The sequence below is a fragment of the Oncorhynchus kisutch genome, linkage group LG26 (assembly GCF_002021735.2).
Source record: "Oncorhynchus kisutch isolate 150728-3 linkage group LG26, Okis_V2, whole genome shotgun sequence".
Classification (NCBI taxonomy): domain Eukaryota; kingdom Metazoa; phylum Chordata; class Actinopteri; order Salmoniformes; family Salmonidae; genus Oncorhynchus; species Oncorhynchus kisutch.
Genome location: NC_034199.2, coordinates 44,481,517 through 44,505,086, shown reverse-complemented (window position 1 = coordinate 44,505,086; position 23,570 = coordinate 44,481,517). Strand labels below are relative to the sequence as shown.

Sequence of the window (23,570 nt, the reverse complement as noted above, 5' to 3'; positions counted from 1 at the left end):
TAGACACCGTGTCTTGTTGGTGTTCCTGGTATTGCATAGACACTGTGTCTTGTTGGTGTTCCTGGTACTGCATAGACACCGTGTCTTGTTGGTGTTCCTGGTACTGCATAGACACCGTGTCTTGTTGGTGTTCCTGGTACTGCATAGACACTGTGTCCTGTTGGTGTTCCTGGTACTGCATAGACACTGTGTCTTGTTGGTGTTCCTGGTACTGCATAGACACTGTGTCTTGTTGGTGTTCCTGGTACTGCATAGACACAGTCTTGTTGGTGTTCCTGGTACTGCATAGACACTGTGTCTTGTTGGTGTTCCTGGTACTGCATAGACACTGTGTCTTGTTGGTGTTCCTGGTACTGCATAGACACTGTGTCTTGTTGGTGTTCCTGGTATTGCATAGACACTGTGTCTTGTTGGTGTTCCTGGTACTGCATAGACACCGCGTCTTGTTGGTGTTCCTGGTACTGCATAGACACCGTGTCTTGTTGGTGTTCCTGGTATTGCATAGACACTGTGTCTTGTTGGTGTTCCTGGTATTGCAAAGACACTGTCTCTCGTTGGTGTTCCTGGTACTGCATAGACACTGTGTCTTGTTGGTGTTCCTGGTACTGCATAGACACTGTGTCTTGTTGGTGTTCCTGGTACAGCATAGACACCGCGTCTTGTTGGTGTTCCTGGTACTGCATAGACACTGTCTTGTTGGTGTTCCTGGTACTGCATAGACACTGTGTCTTGTTGGTGTTCCTGGTACTGCATAGACACGGTCTTGTTGGTGTTCCTGGTACTGCATAGATACCGTGTCTTGTTGGTGTTCCTGGTACTGCATAGACACCGTGTCTTGTTGGTGTTCCTGGTATTGCATAGACACTGTGTCTTGTTGGTGTTCCTGGTACTGCATAGACACCGCGCCTGTCTTTGTATAGATTTGGTATCCTCACCTGATTGGCGTCATTAACTCATTATCATAATGGTAATTAGATGCAGAGGGATTGATGTTGCCTGTGGGATCTGAGATGGCTACGTTTCCCACTGCAATCGAGACGCTGATTATGCTCATGAATTAAGTGGCGTTCTGCCACACAACAGAACTGGATCATTTACAAGGCCGAGTGGGTGTCCTGTGTCTCATCTCTGTCTGAGACAAGGGCGATGAGCAAGTTATACTGGGTAGGAGACGGAGACATGCAGAGTAGTGATAGGAGGCCAGACACCACTGCAGTCCAAGGTGGATTATGAGTCACATTTCTCACCATAACAAACATCATTAAAGGCTAAAGGTAACAAACTGTAACTAGAGAAGAATAGGGTTGAACATCCATGTTTCTAAAAATACCCATTTAATCGAGTCCTGCTGCTGGCTCGGGTAGCGAATTTAGATTGGTGGATTGGTTCAAAAAGTTGTCAGGGGCCCAAACGCTAAATCTTATCGTATGCTTCCCAGTTGACATAGATTATGACAACCTTTTGTGACATTTTTGTTAGCTTTGGTGTTATGCAGATTTTCTTGAGTTGAAGTCTACGCCCTTTTCATCAGTGATTGGTCAACAGTACTGCCCCTAGTAGGAGTGGGAACTATTGACGGGATTCTTCAATTAAGTGTTTCTGTGGTCATTCAACGAGACGACTAGTTTTCATGCACATTCTTTCACTTGAAAAGTACTGCACCAAACATCTTAGTAAATGTGACATTGTGCGACTTAGACCTCGTTGGCAAAAACAGATTTTTTAAAATGTATCTTAGATGGACTATTTTGACAAGTGTTACTGGCTATGTTGACGCGAACAGTGAGGGGAGGAGGGGTTAACATAACGTAGTCTAACGTCTGTTTCCTGTCTGTATGTCTCTCTGTCTCTTTGTCTGTGCTGCAAGATGAGAGGAGCGTGAGCCGGTGGGAAGTGTGCTGCATAACTGCCTGAGATAATGCTGTTGACACGCGCAGCCTGGAGCTGCTGCTGAGGGAGGAACAGACAGTCCTGTACAGTCAGGGAGCTACTCGCAGAGAGGGACCATGTCCCACCACCACCACCACAGGAACCCCAGCCAGGGCAGCCACCGCACAATGAGCGCCGAGGAGAGGAGCTCCACTCCCATCCGCCACCACAAGACACCTACACACAAGAGCGCCTCGTCATCCTCCTCATCCCAGCGTGACGGCCGGCAGGTAAGTAGCGACTGACCTGCCCACCGTTAGACACAGTCAGTCAGTCAGCTGCCCACCGTTAGACACAGTCAGCTGCTCTGGGAAAAGTGACTAGTGGACTGATTCTGTCTCTGGTTCCTTGAGAAAGAGCGGGACTGACTGTTTGGTGGTAGCAGCTCCATCAGCAGAGCCTGCAGGTGATCTGTCTAGGATTGGATGGTATCCGGATTTTCATACCATCATACCGTTTCTGTACCATATCGGGGTTTACGGTATTACCGAATGTACACAATGGGCACTATTTAAAAAATAGATAGAATAATTGGGAGCACAAAACTATTTTGACAACAGGGATCTTCATCCAGGAGGGGATTGAATATCTCTGTTGTAACCATGAAGCTTGACCTTGACATCTAGCCACTAGCAAGTTAGCAAACGAAAAGCATGGCTGGATATCATTTATTTGACACATCTTATATATTTTTTTATATTTACACTTAACTTATTGTTAGTTATAAGCAGTGACTTTTTTTTTATTTTTTTTTTTTATTTCACCTTTATTTAACCAGGTAGGCTAGTTGAGAACAAGTTCTCATTTGCAACTGCGACCTGGCCAAGATAAAGCATAGCAGTGTGAGCATACAACAAAGAGTTACACATGGAGTAAACAATTAACAAGTCAATAACACAGTAGAAAACGAAGGGGGGGTCTATATACAATGTGTGCAAAAGGCATGAGGAGGTAGGCAAATAATTACAATTTTGCAGATTAACACTGGAGTGATAAAAGATCAGATGGTCATGTACAGGTAGAGATATTGGTGTGCAGAAGAGCAGAAAAGTAAATAAATAGAAACAGTACGGGGATGAGGTAGGTGAAAAGGGTGGGCTATTTACCAATAGACTATGTACAGCTGCAGCGATCGGTTAGCTGCTCAGATAGCTGATGTTTGAAGTTGGTGAGGGAGATAAAAGTCTCCAACTTCAGCGATTTTTGCAATTCGTTCCAGTCACAGGCAGCAGAGTACTGGAACGAAAGGCGGCCAAATGAGGTGTTGGCTTTAGGGATGATCAGTGAGATACACCTGCTGGAGCGCGTGCTACGGATGGGTGTTGCCATCGTGACCAGTGAGCTGAGATAAGGCGGAGCTTTACCTAGCATAGACTTGTAGATGACCTGGAGCCACGTACCCCTCAGACCCCGTGAAGCCGGGGTGCCCCCAAACCCCCTATATATATATATACACAAACACTACCATCTTAGAAAACCTACTCAAGGGTTTTTCTTTATTTTTACTATTTTCTACATTGTTCAATAATCGTGAAGACATCAAAACTATGAAACAACAGGGCCTCCCGAGTTGCGCAGTGGTCTAAGGCACTGCATCGCATGTGCTAGCTATGCCACTAGAGATTCTGGGTTCGGGTCCAGGCTCACGGGAGGCCCATGGGGCGGCGCAGCGTCGTCCGGGTTAGGGAGGGTTTGGCCGGCAGGGATATCCTTGTCTCATCGGGCACTAGCGACTCCTGTGGCGGGCCGGGCACAGTGCACGCTGACATGGGTGTACGGTGTTTCCTCTGACACATTGGTGCGGCTGGCTTCCGGGTTGGATGGGCATTGTGTCAAGAAGCAGTGCGGCTTGGTTGGGTTGTGTTTCAGAGGACGCATGGCTCTCGACCTTCGCCTCTCCTGAGTCCGTACGGGAGTTGCAGCGATGAGACAAGACTGTAACTACTACCAATTGGGGAGACTATGAAACTATGAAACAACACATATGGAATCATGTAGTAACCCAAAAAGTTTTCAATAAATCAAAATATATTTTATGTTTGAGATTCTTCAAATAGCCACCCTTTGCCTTGATGACAGCTTTGCACACTCTTGACATTCTCTCATCCAGCTTCACCTGGAATGCTTTTCCAACAGTCTTGAAGGAGTTCCCACATATGCTGAGAACTTGTTGGCTGCTTGTCCTTCACTCTGCAGTCCGACTCATCCCAAACCATCTCAATTTGGTTGAGGTCGGGGGATTGTGGAGGCCAGGTCATCTGATGCAGCACTCCATCATTCTCTTTCTTGGTAAAACAGCCCATTCATGTTTTGGGGTTATTGTCCTGTTGAAAAACAAATGATATTCCCACTAAGCTCAAACCAGATGGGATAGCGTATCGCTGCAGAATGATGCGGTAGCCATGCTGGTTAAGTGTGCCTTGAATTCTAAATAAATCACAGACAGTGTCACCAGCAAGGCACCCCCACACCATAACACCTCCTCCTCCATGCTTTACGGTGGGAAATACACGTCTTATAAAGACTCATTGGTTGGAACGAAAAATCTAAAATTTCCACAGGTCTAATGTCCAAGCTTTACAGCAGGGAACCACACATGCAGAGATCATCCGTTCACCAACACTGCGTCTCACAAAGACACGGCAGTTGGAACCAAAAATCTCCAATTTGGACTCCAAACCAAAGGACAGATTCCCACCGGTCTAATGACTATTGCTCGTGTTTCTTGGCCCAAGCAAGTCTCTTCTGCTTATTGGTGTCCTTTAGTAGTGGTTTCTTTGCAGCAATTCGACCATGAAGGCCTGATTCACACAGTCTTTTCTGAACAGTTGATGTTGAGATGTGTCTGTTACTTGAACTCTGAAGCATTTTTTGGGTTGCAATTTCTGAGGCTGGTAACTCTAATGAACTCTGGGTCTTCCATTCCTGTGGCGGTCCTCATGAGAGCCAGTTTCATCATAGCACTTGATGGTCTTTGCGACGTTATTGTAAACAGTGAATTAGAATTCTTATTTAGTGTCAGCTTATGGGGGCTTAAATGTTAGGCCATTTAGTCGTGGTGTGAAGCTGAAGCCTTTAGTCGTGGTGTGAAGCTATGAACTGAACTGCTGTATCACCATAGCAACCAAGAAACAGGACATTGCACTGGAGTCTCTGACATCACAGCTTTTCCGAAGATGAATCATGAATTATTCATTAGGCAGAGTGAGAAAGCCAAGGCTCTATTGGTTCAGGAAACATGTGGCACGCCCTGGTATGCTGTGCTGTGTGGGAATTACTGCTACATACCTGTAACCTTGGGATATTGCTTTCTGAAGAGGAGTGCTTTGGGGGAGGATTTGGGGGAATTGCAGACTAGACAGAACACTTGCTGTGGCAGTCAGGCTTGCTGCTAAATGAGAGATGTACCCTTCCTATGGATCTCTGGTCCCTGTCCTACACTGGTCCCTGTCCTACACTGGTCCCTGTCCTACACTGGTCCCTGTCCTACTCTGGTCCCTGTCCTTCTTTGGGTCCCTGTCCTACTCTGGGTCCCTGTCCTACACTGGTCACTGTCCTTCTTTGGGTCCCTGTCCTACTCTGGGTCCCTGTCCTTCTCTGGTACTCTGTCCTACTCTGGGTCCCTGTCCTTCTCTGGGTCCCTGTCCTTCTCTGGGTCCCCATCCTACTCTGGGTCCCCGTCCTACTCTGGGTCCCTGTCCTTCTCTGGGTCCCCGTCCTACTATCATCAAATGTATTTATAAAGCCCTTTTTACATCAGCCGATGTCACAAAGTGCTGTACAGAAACAGTCTGTTACGAAAAGAGCAGGTGTCCTTAATGTTTTGTGCACTCAGTATATGTTGTGTATACAAGCTTATTCCCACAGAAAACTGCAGAGGGAAGCAGCACCACCCAGTCAACCATCAGACTCCATAGTGAGACGCCTCACGGAGGATATTCAACCATAATTGCAATCCAAGGTCTCAATATCTTTACAGTAGAAGCTAACAAAACACACAACCTGACAAGGTGCACACTGATCAGTAAAGAGAAGAGGCTACTATTCTAGAATGCTCCCTTCTTTCTGCACAGTTCTCACAGTGAGAAACAATAGGATTACAAGAGTGTTCTACGCTTTCTTCATTTGATCCAATTCAAAGTTGCCAATTATTTTATGGGATGAGAATTAAGTCCCCCCTTATCTCAGCTCGCTGGTCACCATAGCATCTCCCACCTGTAGCACACGCTCCAGCAGGTATATCTCTCTAGTCACCCCCAAAACCAATTCTTTCTTTGGCCGCCTCTCCTTCCAGTTCTCTGCTGCCAATGACTGGAACGAACTACAAAAATCTCTGAAACTGGAAACACTTATCTCCCTCACTAGCTTTAAGCACCAACTGTCAGAGCAGCTCACAGATTACTGCACCTGTACATAGCCCACCTATAATTTAGCCCAAACAACTACCTCTTTCCCAACTGTATTTAATTTTAATTTATTTATTTATTTTGCTCCTTTGCACCCCATTATTTTTTATTTCTACTTTGCACATTCTTCCATTGCAAAACTACCATTCCAGTATTTTACTTGCTATATTGTATTTACTTTGCCATCATGGCCTTTTTTGCCTTTACCTCCCTTCTCACCTCATTTGCTCACATTGTATATAGACTTGTTTATACTGCATTATTGACTGTATGTTTGTTTTTACTCCATGTGTAACTCTGTGTCGTTTTATCTGTCGAACTGCTATGCTTTATCTTGGCCAGGTCGCAATTGTAAATGAGAACTTGTTCTCAACTTGCCTACCTGGTTAAATAAAGGTAAAATAAAATAAAATAAATAAAAAAGTGGAGTGACTAATCTTAGCTGGTCTGAGAAAACTGATGAGACTTCTCTCCTTTATGTATACATTGGGCCATTTAAAAAGACACCAATCTGTAGAATCTCTTCTCACAGTCAGTGCAGTGATAAGGCTTCTCTCAAGTGTGTATCTGTTGGTGTGTTTTTACATTGCCCAATCGGTAGAAACTCTTGCCACATTAAGAGAAGAAGTAAGGCTTCTCTCCTCTGTGTGTTCTCTGATGACCTTTTTAGCTCAGCTGTTGATAAAAAAAAACTAAATCTACAGTCAGATCAGTGATAAGGCTTCTCTCCTTTATGATTAACTTGGTGTCTTTTTAACTGGCCCAGTCGAGAGAAACTCTTTCCACAGTCAGAGCAGGAGTAAGGCTTCTCTCCCGTGTGTGTTCTCTTATGAACTACTCTGGGTCCCTGTCCTTCTCTGGGACTCTGTCCTTCTCTGGGTCCCTGTCCTTCTCTGGGACTCTGCCCTACTCTGGGTCCGTGTCCTTCTCTGGGACTCTGTCCTACCCTGGGTCCCTGTCCTTCTCTGGGTCCCTGTCCTACTCTGGGCCCTGTCCTACTCTGGGTCCCTGTCCTTCTCTGGGTCCCTGTCCTTCTCTGGGTCCCTGTTCTTCTCTGGGTCCCTGTCCTACTCTGGTCCGTGTCCTTCTCTGGGTCCCTGTCCTACTCTGGTCCGTGTCCTTCTCTGGGTCCCTGTCCTACTCTGGTCTGTGTCCTTCTCTGGGACTCTGTCCTACCCTGGGTCCCTGTCCTTCTCTGGGTCCCTGTCCTACTCTGGGCACTGTCCTACTCTGGGTCCCTGTCCTTCTCTGGGTCCCTGTCCTTCTCTGGGCTCCCTGTCCTACTCTGGTCCGTGTCCTACTCTGGGTCCCCTTCCTTCTCTGGGACCCCTTCCTTCTCTGGGACCCTGTCCTACTCTGGGTCCCTGTCCTACTCTGGGTCCCTGTCCTACTCTGGGTCTCTGTCCTACTCTGGTCCGTGTCCTACTCTGGTCCCCGTCCTTCTCTGGTCCCCGTCCTTCTCTGGGTCCATGTCCTACTCTGGTCCGTGTCCTACTCTGGTCCCCGTCCTTCTCTGGGTCCGTGTCCTTCTCTGGGTCCCCGTCCTTCTCTGGGTCCGTGTCCTACTCTGGTCCGTGTCATCAAATACTGTACACGGTGTACAAAAGATGCCTTGTGAGCTCTGCAGTCTTCTAGCCTATTGTCTGAACTCACTCTGATCTCAATAACATATTGATGTCCCATTCCTACTCCTCTAATTTCACAAGTTTAATTAAAGTAGAGATTGAGGGAGGTAAGAGGTGCTAAAAAAATTAGGGACTTGGGTCCAATTGAATCACTTTAGTCTGTTCTTTGTTGAGGCTGCGATACATAGAGAATGATATTGGACCAAAGTTAATGCTGTTGTAATTGGTTACTGTAGTCATTTACCGGGCAGGAAAGTCCTAGTGGATTGTCTAGTTGTGTTGAGGCTGGAGGCGGGGCCATGTGGTGTGATTAATTCATTCAGGCTTATCCTGTGTCCCTGTTGGCTCCCAGGTGAACGTCACAGCTAGCTACAGCCCAGCTCAGTGTCGCCATCACCATAGTGATGCATTAACTCAAGCCACAAGACCCTTCTTGATAACTCTATGTTGCCTCATTGTCTATGCTGGTTAGTGTGCAGTGCCGTGCCATATAAGGGTTACATCCTCTCTAGGGACTCCTGAGGAAGCGGTGCAGACTACAGACCCAGGGTAAAGGCCATGAAAGGCTGGGCTGCAGTGCGTGTCAGTGTGCGAGGGGAAAGTGAGTGAAGTGGCTATTTGTGGAGGAAGCTTTAATGAAATCCAGCCCCTCTGGGATCAATACATATCACTTCGCCTTATGCTACTGACCACCATTAAACGCTCTGGAGACCCTCACGAGTGCAACTAGACACCACCTGCAGTCTATATCACACACACACACACACACACACAGTGTTTCCTCTGACACATTGGTGCGGCTGGCTTCCGGGTTGGATGCGCACTGTGTTAAGAAGAAGGAGGAGGACACATGGCTTTCGACCTTCGTCTCTCCCGAGCCCGTACGGGAGTTGTAGCGATGAGACAAGATAGTAACTACTAACAATTGGATACCACGAAATTGGGGAGAAAAAGGGGGGATTTTTTATTTTTAAGAAATAGGAGTTCTATTTTAGCCCTTCGCAGAAGCGCATTGGCGCGCGCGAGCAGTGTGGGTGCAATAATTGAATAACATGAATTTCTACATTTATTTTGCGACGCTCGCGCACGTGTAGTTTCCGGTCTGGTCAGCATGTAAGATGTCAAGGGGCATGGTTCAATGTAAATGCTCTAAGATGTCGGAGAGCCTTGAGAGAGATCACATCCACTGAAAGGTCTGTTCAAGGATTGGCTCCTAGGTCCCCCTCTTGATGAACAGTCCATCTGCTGCCCTTATCTCTCTGTGTGTAGAGTCAAGCAGACACCACATAGGCCTATTCCCACCTGCCCACACTGAGAAATCCTCTCAGTAAATATGCTCCACTATAGGTCAGGCTTTCCCTTCTGGCTCTATAGGTTTAGCTCAGTGCTTTAATAGACCCAGTGCAGGTCAAAAGTAGTGCACTATATAGGGAATAGGGTGTAATTTGGGGAGTAGACAGGGTTTTATATTCCCTCACACTGTGTTACATCCTATCATTAACACAGCAGCAACAGCCCAGCCCCTGAGTCTCATCACAATCACACTGGCAGTGATTATCACTACTGTCTGCTGTTGATCAGCGCTGAAGCCCAATGGGTACTTGACGTAGAACTTAACATCCATCATGTGATGAACCAGCGCAGGTGGTTCATTACATTCCCAGTGGGTCAGAAGTTTACATACACTTAGTTAGTATTTTGTAGCATTGCCTTTAAATTGTTTAACTGGGGTCTAACGATTCGGGTAGCCTTGCACAAACTTCCCACAATAAGTTGGGTGAATTTTGTCCCATTCCTCCTGACAGAGCTGGTGTAACTGAGTCAGGTTTGTCGACCTCCTTGCTCGCACACGCTTTTTCAGTTCTGCACACAAATGTTCTATAGGATTGATGTCAGGGCTTTGTGATGGCCACTCCAATACCTTGACTTTGTTGTCGTTAAGCCATTTTGCCACAACTTTGGAAGTATGCTTGGGGTCATTGTCCATTTGGAAGACCCATTTGCGACCAAGCTTTAACTTCCTGACTGATGTCTTGAGATGTTGCTTCAATATATCCACATAAATTTCCTGCCTCATGATGCCATCGATTTTGTGAAGTGCATCAGTCCCCCCCGTAGCAAAGCACCCCCGACAACATGATGCTGTCACCTCCGTGCTTCACGGTTGGAATGGGTGTTCTTCGGCTTGCAAGCCTCCCCCTTTTTCCTCCAAATATAACGATGGTCATTATGGCCAAACAGTTCTATTTTTGTTTCATCAGACCAGAGGATATTTCTCCAAAAAGTGCAATCTTTGTGGAGTGGTTGAAAAACTAGTTTTAATGACTCCAACCTAAGTGTATGTAAACTTCCGACTTCAACTGTAGATGTAGGTAGAGTTAAAGTGGCTTTGCATAGATAATAAACAGAGAAACAGCAGCGTAAAAGAAGGGGTCTCGGTTAGAGGTCGACCGATTAATCGGAATGGCCGATTAATTAGGGCCGATTTCAAGTTTTCATAAAAATTTTTGTATTTATTTATTATTTATTTACCTTTATTTAACTAGGCAAGTCAGTTAAGAACACATTCTTATTTTCAATGATGGCCTAGGAACGGTGGATTAACTGCCTCGTGCAGGGGCAGAACGACAGATTTTCACCCTGTCAGCTCGGGGGATCCAATCTTGCAACCTTACATTGAACTAGTCCAATGCAATAATGACCTTCCTCTCTCTCGTTGCACTCCACAAGGAGACTGCCTGTTACGCGAATACAGTAAGCCAAGGTAAGTTGCTAGCTAGCATTAAACTTATCTTATAAAAAACAACCATAATCACTAGTTAACTACACATGGTTGATGATGTTACTAGATATTATCTAGCGTGTCCTGCGTTGCATATAATCTGAATGAGCATACAAGTATTTGGCTGAGCAGTGGTAGGCAGAAACAGGCGCGTAAACATTCATTCAAACAGCACTTTTGTGCGTTTTGCCAGCAGCTCTTCGTTGTGCGTCAAGCATTGCACTGTTTATGACTACAAGCCTATCACCTCCCGGGATGAGGCTGGTGTAACCGAAGCTATACTGTTACACTGGCAATACTAAAGTGCCTATAAGAACATCCAATAGTCAAAGGTTAATGAAATACAAATGGTATAGAGGGAAATAGTCCTATAATTCCTATAATAACTACAACCTAAAACTTCTTAACTGGGAATACTGAAGACTCATGTTAAAAGGAACCACCAGCTCTCATATGTTCTCATGTTTTGAGCAAGGAACTGAAACGTTAGCTTTCTTACATAGCACATATTGCACTTTTACTTTCTTCTCCAACATTTTGTTTTTGCATTATTTAAACCAAATTGAACATGTTTCATTATTTACTTGAGGCTAAATTGATTGTATTGGTGTATTATATTAAGTTCAAATAAGTGTTCAGTAATTGTCATTATTTAAAAAAAAATATGTTTTAATCGTCCGATTAATCGGTATCGCCTTTTTTGGTCCTCCAATAATCGGTATCGGCGCTGAAAAATCATAATCGGTCGACCTCTAGTCTGGGTAGCCCAGATTTATCCTAAGGTGTCCCTCTGGCTCTCTACCCCACAGTGCTGCTGCCGTGTAGGTCTAGATATTTATTGCCCAGATTTACCCAGATTCACCCTAAGGTATTCCCAAGGATTGTTTGTTATAGTCCCTGCTCCTAAAGACCTTACCTGTAGTAAAGGTTTGATTCATTGCAGTATTAGAGGTTAATGTAGCCTAAAACACCAGTGTGTTTCAATGTATACTGAACTAAAATATAAACGCAACATGCTTCTGCCTTACCAAGCAAAAAGGCAGTAACTGCTCATAGCGTGGAACTGAGAAAAAAATGCTTTTATTTACCTTGGTTTCAGAGTGACTTTATGCAGTTACTGATAACAAGACCCCCATTTTCTCCTGAACACAATACAATAGAGGCAGGATACTTGTCCACATGATTAAGGATGTATTTAATGTAGCAAAAATTACATTAACTCAAGTGAGCAGTTACTGTCTTTTTGCTTGGTCAGGCTGCATTGCTTCGGCCTAATCTCTAGTCTCTTTTGGAGTTCTATTATGGCATTTGCATTAACAGTCTAGATCGTTTTACTACCTGGGTTTGTGATTTAATAGCCATACACTGAATCCAACCAATGACTGGTTATTGCACTGCTTTAATGATTTTGATGCATTGGGCGCAGCGGTCTAAGACACTGCATCTCAGTGCAAGACCCATCACTACAGTCCCTGGTTTGAATCCAGGCACTATCACATCCGGCTGTGATTGGGAGTCAGCGTCGTCCGAGTCTGGCCAGGGTAGGCCGTCATTGTAAATAAGAATTTGTTCTTAACTGACTTGCCTAGTAAAATAATTTTTATTTAAACTAGGCAAGTCAGTTAAGAACAAATTCTTATGTACAATGACGGCCAAACCCGGGCGACGTTGGGCCAATTGAGCGCCGCCCTATGGGACTCCCAATCACGGACGGATGTGATTCAGCCTGGATATGAACTAGGGACTGTAGCGACTCCTCTTGATTAATTATTAATATAATTAATCTGCAGATAAATCGCCAAACATAGTAGTAGTCTATACAGACTTTTCTGACTCGCGGATTGAAACGTTTATGTAAAAAGAAGCCTCGTAGCCGGTTTAAAAATGAGTCTGTTATCGGCTATTTAATAGACGGACAGTGTTTATGGAAAACACAGATGAATTATATTCGATGAAGATGCTGAACCCTCACTGCAGGAACAATAGGTAGGCTAGTGGAGAGAGAGCCTCATTCTGGTCCAAAATATTATAAAATTAAACAGATTAAAGGTTTTAAAAGCTAAGGATACTTATATGGTATTATTAAAGATATTGATGAAGATCTACTGATTTAATCACTGTCGACAATGGAGCAGTCAACTGCTGGTTTAACAGCTGCGTCAGTCTTCCATCATTCCGTCATCCAGGCTGTATCACAACCGGCCGTGATTGGGAGTCCCATAGGGAGGCGCACAATTGGCCCAGCGTCGTCCGGGTTTGGCCGGCGTAGGCCGTCATTGTAAACAAGAATTTGTTCTTACCTGACTTGGTTAAATAAATAAAAAATACTGGTAGATCTATTCCTGACTTTGTTTCTCAACAGGGAATTCATGTTTGCAATATTTTTTTCTTTGGTTTTTGCCACAATAAACTACATTGAAATTGTAGACTCGTTTTTATGACTAGATTACTCATCTACCACCGTCCCTCAATCTCCCATCCACAGTGATTGATTGATAAGTCGTAAACACTACCAATTTCTTGAGTCACAAACATCCTGCCCCCAGTAGCAGCATAATTTGAAGAAGAAACATCATTGTGGCTTGTAGTAAAAACTGTAAATATGACATGAATCTCAAGAGTAGAGAGGTTTTCATATTAAAGGTTCTCTCATTTTGTTACGATTTTCTTCTATCTCCTCTTCTGAAGAAGAGGTGTAGCAAAGATCGGACCAAAATGCGGCGTAGTTGGTGTTCATGTTCTTTAATAAATGAAAAACTCAAACATGAACATAATACAAAATAATAAACGTGAGAACCTAAACAGCCTATCTGGTGAAAACAAACACAGAGACAGGAACAATCACCCACAAAACACTCAAAGAATATGGCTGCCTAAATATGGTTCCCAATCAGAGACAACGATAAACACCTGCCTCTGAGAACCACTTCAGGCAACCATAGACCTTTCTAGATAACCCTACTAATTCACAATCCCAATACCTACAAAAAACCCAAGACAAAACACACCACATAATAAACCCATGTCACACCCTGGCCTGACCAAAATAATAAAGAAAACACAAAATACTAAGACCAGGGCGTGACATATTTAGAAAATAGTGTTGGTCACAAAGGCCGAGACGATAATCAAAACAACTAACAACACACTGAATTCATACATTTTCTGTCATTTTAATTGTAGTCAAGTCATGTCTTTCCACTCAATACCACAACTCATTTTACCAATCTGGGAGGTAAAGTCGTTAAAGTATTCATTAATTTAGCTGTGTATTTCGGATGGAATCAAAGCATTAGAATGTACCAGAGGCAACCAAAATAGAGCTCGTTCTGCCAACGCCCTGGCTGGCTACTCCATGTACTTGAGGAAACCACTGCGGTCTGGGTCGGGGGCCTTTCTGTACTGTTGCTGTTTTCTCTGCTATTACCGCCGGACCCAGAGAAGTGAACAGATGAATTCCGACACGGCTCTGTTTTTCTCTCCATCTCTAGGAGGCAGACAGCTGGGAAATCATTGAGGGGCTGAAAATCGGTCAGAGCAACGTCCAGAGGCCAGATAAACACGAGGGCTTCATGCTGAAGAAGCGAAAATGGCCACTGAAAGGCTGGCACAAGGTAGGGCTTGATGGCCGACCGAGAGAAACAACACTTGTACTTGTTTTCATAGATTTCCTTGTTGTTTAAACCCTTCAGAAAAGCCATCAACCACACCCTCTTTCAGAAAGAGTACATTCATTTCCAGAGACAAGTGCTGTTATTCTCCTACTCAATGTTTGTTCTTGTTTTTCCTACAGCGTTTTTTTGTCCTGGACAATGGGATGCTGAAGTACTCCAAGTCACCAATTGATGTGAGTAACCCTGACTAGTAGCCAATGGAGCAGAGACTGAGCAGGGATGGAGGGCAGCCTCAGTTGGCATCCCTATGGCACAATGGTAACTTAGCAGAAACACCTCCAGGGTCACTCTGCCTATAGTGTTTCTGCTGCCCGTGTCATTCTGTAGGAAATCTTCAAATGACTGGCAAAACTGCTGCGTCCACACTTATCTGATGTTTCCAAAGGGTCCGTCCTTCCACAGTGTCTCCTGGAAGCAGCCATGTTCTTGTCAGCCTTGATCTCTTTGAACCAAACTGACAAACTAGCCTCACTGCATGATATTGCGTAATAGTGCAGAATGATGATTCATGGTGGTTACTTACTAAGACTTCAAGTAGTCCTGTAAGACTTCAAGTAGTCCTGTAAGACTTCAAGTAGTCCTGTAAGACTTCAAGTAGACCTGTAAGACTTCAAGTAGACCTATACGACTTCAAGTAGTCCTGTAAGAGTTCAAGTAGACCTGTAAGACTTCAAGAAAACCTATACGACTTCAAGTAGTCCTGTAAGACTTCAAGTAAACCTGTAAGACTTCAAGTAGACCTATAAGACTTCAAGTAGACCTGTAAGAATTCAAGTAGACCTGTAAGACTTCAAGTAGACCTATACGACTTCAAGTAGTCCTATACGACTTCAAGTAGTCCTATACGACTTCAAGTAGTCCTGTAAGACTTCAAGTAGACCTGTAAGAGTTAAGTAGGCCCGCAAGGGTCATGTAGGCCTATAAGAGCAAAGTATTCCTAACAGAGTCAATTAGTCCTTTCGATCATGATCCGATATCTTTCTTTCTTCACCTTGAGATTCCATTTATACAGCAACAATGAGATGCCATACATGACTTATGTTAACTCTCTTTTCTCTAAGATTCAGAAAGGCAAGCTGCATGGCTGCATTGATGTGGGTCTCTCTGTCATGTCCATCAAGAAGAGAGCCCGCCGCATTGAGTTGGACACAGAGGAGCATCTCTACCACCTCAAGGTTAGCATTGAGTTGGACACAAAGGAGCATCTCTACCACCTCAAGGTTAGCATTGACTTGGACACAGAGGAGCATCTCTACCACCTCAAGGTTAGCATTGAGTTGGACACAGAGGAGCATCTCTACCACCTCAAGGTTAGCATTGAGTTGGACACAGAGAAACATATCTACCACCTCAAGGTTAGCATTGAGTTGGACACAGAGAAACATATCTACCACCTCAAGGTTAGCTTGAAAGAGTGACAGAGATTCACGGGATGGATGATAGTCTAGCCCTTGTCTGAGGGCTTGGACGATTACAATTTCTATGAACAATAGCCTACTGTGGCATCTCTCTCCTCTTCTTTCCTCTCCCCTTTCCTGTCCTTTTTACAGATTAAGTCCCCAGACATCTTTGACTCCTGGGTGGTCAAGCTGCGCCACCACCGTCTCTACCGGCAGAATGAGATCGTCCGCTCCCCCCGAGACGCCACCATGAGGACGTTTCCTCCCCCTGCCAGCACCGAGTCCCCCATCCCTCACCCCCACCCAGCCCCCTCCCCCGCTGCAGGACAACATGAAGTAAAGGTGGGCTCCTCTTCCCTGGCGGTTAGCTCCTCTTCCCTGGCGGTTAGCTCCTCTTCCCTGGCGGTTAGCTCCTCTTCCCTGGCGGTTAGCTTCACTTTACTGTCAGTTAGCTCCTCTTCCCTGGCAGTTAGCTCCTCTTCCCTGGCAGTTAGCTCCTCTTCCCTGGCGGTTAGCTCCTCTTCCCTGGCGGTTAGCTCCTCTTCCCTGGCGGTTAGCTTCACTTTCCTGTCAGTTAGCTCCTCTTTCCCTGGCGGTTAGCTCCTCTTCCCTGGCGGTTAGCTCCTCTTCTCTGTCGATTAGCTCCTCTTCCCTGGCGGTTAGCGCTACTTCCCTGTGGGTCAGACAGAAAAGAGCTCAGCTTACCACAACAGAGAACAACTGTGCCGAGCTAACTGACAGGGAAGAGGAGCTAACTGACAGGAAAGTGAAGCTAACTGACAGAAAAGCTAACTTTCCTGGCAGTTAGCGCCACTTCTCTGGCAGTTGGCACCTATTCACTGTCAGTTAGCTTCACTTTCCTGTCAGTTAGCTCCTCTTCCTTGTCAGTTAGCTCGGCACAGTCGTTCTCTGTTGTGGTAAGCTGAGCTCTTTTCTGTCTGACCCACATAAAAAGCTATTAATGTTTCAGTATACAGACACGCAACATTTCATTTGTGACTGGTTCTAATTACTACTAACAGCCCTGTTCAGTTACTGAGCTAATTATAAGAGTCTGAATCAGATATGGTCTTAATGCCATAATGCTGTGGGTAATTACAGTGGGTAATGTGAGTAATTACAGTGTGTAAATATAGTGGGTAATTAAAGTGGATAATGATGTGAGTAATTACAGTGTGTAATTACAGTGGGTAATGTTGTGTGTAATTACAGTGGGTAATGTTGTGTGTAATTACAGTGGGTAATGCTGTGTGTAATTATAGTTGGTAATGATGTGAGTAATTACAGTGTGTAATGCTGTGTGTAATTATACTGGGTAATGCTGTGGGTAATTAAAGTGGTAATTATGTGAGTAATTACAGTGGGTAATGTTGTGTGTAATTATAGTTGGTAATGATGTGAGTAATTACAGTGTGTAATGCTGTGTGTAATTATACTGGGTAATGCTGTGGGTAATTAAAGTGGGTAATTATGTGAGTAATTACAGTGGGTAATGATGTGAGTAATTATACTGGGTAATGCTGTGGGTAATTAAAGTGGGTAATTATGTGAGTAATTACAGTGGGTAATGATGTGAGTAATTACAGTGTGTAATGCTGTGTGTAATTATACTGGGTAATTCTGTGGGTAATTAAAGTGGGTAATTATGTGAGTAATTACAGTGGGTAATGATGTGAGTAATTACAGTGTGTAATGCTGTGTGTAATTATACTGGGTAATGCTGTGGGTAATTACAGTGGGTAATTATGTGAGTAATTACAGTGTGTAATGATGTGAGTAATTACAGTGTGTAATTGCAGTGGGAATGATGTGGGTAATGATGTGAGTAATGCTCTGGGTAATTACAGAGGGTAATGATGTGGGTAATTATAGTGGGTAATTACAGTGGGTAATGCAGTATCACTTATATTTGTCTGTGAATGTGTTAAGGCAAACACACTGTGTCCCCAGGGAGAGAACAGTCTGGCAGACTGAAGCCATTAGGACATCAAACAGGCCTGTATTCAGAGCAGCTGGGTCTGGGCCTTTTCTGGGTCTGGATCTGGGCCTGGTCTGGATATGGGCCTGCATGGATCTGGGTCTGGGCCTGGTCTGGATATTGGCCTGGTCTGGGTCTGGGCCTGCATGGATCTGGGTCTTGGACTGGTCTGGGTCTGGGCCTGAATGGATCTGGGTCTTGGCCTGGTATGGGCCTGGTCTGGGCCCGGGCTGGGTCTGGGCCTGCATGGCCTCCTACTGATCAGCACTCTCACAGGGCCTGAGACCGAGTCAGTAAACATCTGCTGCTTTGAAGTGATGTTGAAACAGAAGGGATATCTTTGGTGGTTTGACATTTAGAGTTGTAGGCCACATACTATGTCTTTTCCTTTTCTTCAGCTATTATACAGATTTCTCTTAGAAGGTATGGAATTATCTTAGACTTGAAAGCCTGAAACATAATGTTTTTTTCACATCTGTGTGTGTTATTCAGGTGTTGTAGACTGAGGTGTGTTAACTAACCAACCCCTTTGTCTCTCTCCATGTCCTCCAGCAGACCAAGCCCACCAGCCTTCCACCATGGCAGTCCCCCCTGGCCCCCAGGAGCAGAACCAGTCCCCCAACATGGCATCCCCCCCCTGCCCCCAGTAGCAGCACCAGCCTCCCACCGTGGCAGTCCCCCGCAGCCCCCAGTAGCAGCACCAGTCTTCCACCATGGCAGTCCCCCGCAGCCCCCAGTACCAGGAGCAGCTTGCCTGCCTCCTACAGTAACGGGCAGAGCAAGGTGGCCGCATGGCTCCAGGAGTCAGAGGAGATGGACAAGTGTACAGAGGGTAAGTTCTTCCTCCCACTCTTCCTCCCTCTCTTCCTCTTGTCCTTCCTTTCTTCCTCCCTCTCGTCCCCCCTCTCTTACTCTCTTCCTCTCTTACTCCCTCTCTTCCTCCCTCTCTTACTCTCTTCCTCTTACTTCCTCTCTTCCTCCCTCTCTTATTCTCTTCCTCTCTTCCTCACTCCCTCTCTTCCTCCCTTCCTCCCTCTCTTACTCTCTTCCTCTCTTCCTCCCTCTCTCCCTCTCTCTTATTATCTTCCTCTCTTCCTTCCTCTCTTCCTCTCTTCCCTCCTCTCTTCCTCCCTCTCTTACTCTCTTCCTCTTTTCCTCCCTCTCTTCCTTCCTTCCTTCCTTCCTTCCTTCCTTCCTTCCTTCCTTCCTTCCTTCCTTCCTTCCTTCCTTCCTTCCTTCCTTCCTTCCTTCCTTCTTTCCTTCCTTCCTCCCTCTCTTCCCTCCTCTCTTCCTCCCTCTCTTCCTCTATTCCTATTTTCCTCCCTCTCTTCCTTCCTTCCTTCCTTCCTCCCTCTCTTCCCTCCTCTCTTCCTCCCTCTCTTCCTCTATTCCTATTTTCCTCCCTCTCTCCCTTCCTCCCTTCCTTCCTTCCTTCCTTCCTTCCTTCCTTCCTTCCTTCCTCCTTCTCTTCCTTCCTTCCTCCCTCTCTTTCTTCCTCTCTTCCTTCCCTCCTTCCTCTTTTCCTCTCTTTCTCCCTCTCTTCCTCCCTTCCTTCCTTCCTTCCTCCCTCTCTTCCCTCCTCTCTTCCTCCCTCTCTCCCTCTATTCCTCTTTTCCTTCCTTCCTTCCTTCCTTCCTTCCTTCCTTCCTTCCTTCCTTCCTTCCTTCCTTCCTTCCTTCCTTCCTTCCTTCCTTCCTTCCTTCCTTCCTTCCTTCCTTCCTTCCTTCCTCCTTCTCTTCCTTCCCTCCTCCCTCTCTTTCTCCTTCTCTTCCTCTCTTCCTCTCTTCCTCTCTTCCTTCCTTCCTTCCTCCTTCCTTCCTTCCTTCCTTCCTTCCTTCCTTCCTTCCTTCCTTCCTTCCTTCCTTCCTTCCTTCCTTCCTTCCTTCCTTCCTTCCGTCCTCCTTCTCTTCCTTCCTTCCACCCTCCTTCTCTTCCTTCCTTCCTCCCTCTCTTTCTCCCTCTCTTCCTTCCTTCCTTCCTTCCTTCCTTCCTTCCTTACTTCCTTCCTTCCTTCCTTCCTCTATTCCTCCCTTCCTTCCTTCCTTCCTCTCTTCCTTTCTCTCTTCCTCTTCCTCTCTTCCTCTCATGTGTTCACATGATGGAACTGTGTTTGTATGATGGAACTGTGTTTGTATGATGGAACTGTGTTTGTATGATGGAACTGTGTTTGTATGATGGAACTGTGTTTGTATGATGGAACTGTGTTCGTATGATGGAACTGTGTTCATATGATGGAACTGTGTTCACATGATGGAACTGTGTTCGTATGATGGAACTGTGTTCGTATGATGGAACTGTGTTCACATGATGGAATTTTGTTCACATGATTCATATTTGTATTTATTATGGATCCCCATTAGTTCCTGCCAAGGCAGCAGCTACTCTTCCTGGGATCCAGCAAAATTAAGGCAGTTATACAATTTAAAAAACATTACAATACACTCACAACAGATTTCACAACACATTAAGTGTGTGCCCTCAGGCCCTGACTCCACTTCCACATATCTACAACACAGAATCCACGTGTGCGTGTGTGTATCAGAGGTTAACCGGTTAGGATTTTTCAACTCCAATAGCAATTATTGGACAACCAGAAAAAGCCGATACTGATTAATCAGACAATTTTTATATATATATAATTAATCAGACCATTTTTAAATATCAATACTGAATGAACACTTTTATTTTAACTTAATATAATACATAAAATCTATTTAGTCTCAAATAAATAATGAAACATGTTCAATTTGGTTTAAATAATTTAAAAAACACAGTGTTGGAGAAGAAAGTAAAAGTGGAATATGTGCCATGTAAAAAAGCTAACGTTTAAGTTCCTTGCTCAGAACATGAGAACATATGAAAGCTGGTGGTTCAGTATTCCCAGTTCTTCAATATTCCCAGTTAAGATGTTTTAGGTTGTAGTTATTATAGGAATTATTTACTATTTCTCTCTATACCGTTTGTATTTTATATAGCTTTGACTATTGGATGTTCTAATAGGCACTTTAGTATTGCCAGCCTAATCTCAGGAGTTGATAGGCTTGAAGTCATAAACAGCGCTGTGAGCATTGCTAAGAGCGGCTGTCAAACGCAGTAAAGCTTGAATGAATGCTTACGAGCCTGCTGCTGCCTACTACCGCTCAGTCAGACTGCTCTATCAAATATCAAATCATAGAGTTAATTATAATATAATAAACATAGAAATACGAGCCTTTGGTCATTAATATGGTCAAATCCGGAAACTATCATTTAGAAAACAAAACGTTTATTCTTTCAGTGAAATACGGAACCGTTCCGTATTTTATCGAACTGATGGCATCCATAAGTCTAAATATTGCTGTTACATTGTACAACCTTCAATGTTAAGTCATAATTATGGAAAATTATGGAAAATTGGTTCGCAACGAGCCAGGTGGCCCAAACTGTTGCATATACCCTGACTCTGCGTGCAATGAACGCAAGAGAAGTGACACAATTTCCCTAGTTAATATTGCCTGCTAACATGAATTTATTTGAACTAAATATGCAGGTTTAACAAAATATACTTCTGTGTATTGATTTTAAGAAAGGCATTGATGTTTATGGTTAGGTACATTCGTGCAACGATTGTGCTTTTTTCGCGAATGTGCTTTTGTTAAATCATCCCCCGTTTGGCAAAGTAGGCTTTGTTTCGATGATAAATTAACAGGCACCGCATTGATTATTTGCAACGCAGGACAAGCTAGTTAACGTTGTAATATCATCAACCATGTGTAGTTAACTAGTGATTATGTGAAGATTGATTGTTTTTTCTAAGATAAGTTTAATGCTAGCTAGAAACTTACCTTGGCTCCTTGCTGCACTCGCGTAACAGATAGTCAGCCTGCCACGCAGTTTCCTCATGGAATGGAATGTAATTGGCATCCACAAATGCAGATTACCGATTGTTATGAAAACTTGAAATCGGCCCTAATTAATCGGCCGACATCTAGTGTGTATGCATGTGTCTGTGCCTATGTTTGTGTTGCTTCGTAGTCCCCGCTGTTCCATAAGGTGTTTTATCTGTTTTTTAAATCAAATTTTACTACTTACATGAGTTCCATGTAGTCATGGCTCTATGTAGTACTGTGCGCCTCCCATAGTTGTGAAGAGGCCTCTGGTGGCATGTCTTGTGGAGTATGATGGTATATGTTCCCCATGCCCTGGTATTATGGTATGTTCACCATGTCCTGGTATTATGGTATATGTTCCCCATGCCCTGGTATTATGGTATGTTCCCCATGTCCTGGTATTATGGTATATGTTCCCCATGCCCTGGTATTATGGTATGTTCCCCATGCCCTGGTATTATGGTATGTTCCCCATGCCCTGGTATTATGGTATATGTTCCCCATGCCCTGGTATTATGGTATGTTCCCCATGCCCTGGTATTATGGTATGTTCCCCATGCCCTGGTATTATGGTATGTTCCACATGCCCTGGTATTATGGTATGTTCCCCATGCCCTGGTATTATGGTATGTTCCCCATGCCCTGGTATTATGGTATGTTCCCCATGCCCTGGTATTATGGTATATGTTCCCCATGCCCTGGTATTATGGTATGTTCCTCATGCCCTGGTATTATGGTATGTTCCCCATGCCCTGGAATTATGGTATGTTCCCCCATGCCCTGGTATGATGGTATATGTTCCCCCATGCCCTGGTATGATGGTATATGTTCCCCATGCCCTGGTATTACGGATTTACAATATTGCCTGATAGTAGCGCCTGTCTATGATATTATTCCACTTTGTTACTTAAACTAATAAGGACATTTGTTTTTCCGTAATTGTTCTCTCATTTGTTAAGCACAGCAGGGTGTCACTTCATTGGGTCTGAGGTGGCCATCCAGTGTGACCCGTGTCCTTGTGTTGCTTCTTTCCAGAGCTCGCCCGCTGCCAGTCCAGCCTGATTGAGCTGAGCAAGTTACTGCAGAGCCTGGAGGGCCTACAGAGGACCCAGTCAGCGCCCAATTTCACTGACATGCAGGTAACACAAACACAATCACACACACATCGTCATGGACCCCGTCAGGTCGACGGTAACAGAGCATGAGGCCTGATAAGAACCGTCTCAGAGACACAGTTTCTACCTACCTATCAGACTGCTGAACACTTGAACTGGACTGACACCTGCTCTGATTCTCCACACCTTAGAACACATACACACACACACACACACACACACACACACACACACACACACACACACACACACACACACACACACACACGCACACACACACGCAGGAACCTGCAATTAAGCATTTAGTTGGACGGTGTACCCCACGTGTATCCTGTTGGACGGTGTACACCACGTGTATCCTGTTAGACGGTGTACCCCATCTACAGTACCAGTCAACAGTTTGGACACACCATCTCATTCAAGGGTTTTTCTTTATTTTTACTATGTTCTACATTGTAAGACATCAAAACTATGTTGGCTGCTTTTCCTTCACTCTGCAGTCATCCAAAACCATCTCAATTGGGTTGAGGTTGGGTGATTATGGAGGCCAGGTCATCTGATGCAACAATCCATCACTCTCCTTCTTGGTCAAATAGCCCTTACACAGCCTGGAGGTGTGTTGGGTCATTGTCCTGTTGAAAAACAAATGATAATCCCACTAAACCCACTAAACCAGATGGGATGGCGTATCGCTGAAGAATGATGCGGTAGCCATGCTGGTTAAGTGTGCCTTGAATTCTAAATAAATCACTGACAGTGTCACCAGCACAGCACCATCACACCTCCTCTGCG

At 44.7% G+C, this 23,570-nt stretch overlaps 1 protein-coding gene across 1 annotated transcript in view; it reads left to right on the top strand.

The window, feature by feature from the left end:
* Positions 1-23,570, top strand: part of LOC109870632 (oxysterol-binding protein-related protein 6) — a 74,725-nt gene that overhangs the window by 26,849 nt on the left and 24,306 nt on the right. The window contains exons 2-8 of the mRNA XM_031805473.1: positions 1,868-2,159; positions 14,234-14,356; positions 14,536-14,589; positions 15,478-15,591; positions 15,967-16,158; positions 18,470-18,626; positions 22,699-22,802. Coding sequence (XP_031661333.1) covers positions 2,007-2,159; positions 14,234-14,356; positions 14,536-14,589; positions 15,478-15,591; positions 15,967-16,158; positions 18,470-18,626; positions 22,699-22,802 — 897 coding nt within the window. The 5' untranslated portion in view covers positions 1,868-2,006. The remainder of the gene's footprint in view (positions 1-1,867; positions 2,160-14,233; positions 14,357-14,535; positions 14,590-15,477; positions 15,592-15,966; positions 16,159-18,469; positions 18,627-22,698; positions 22,803-23,570) is intronic.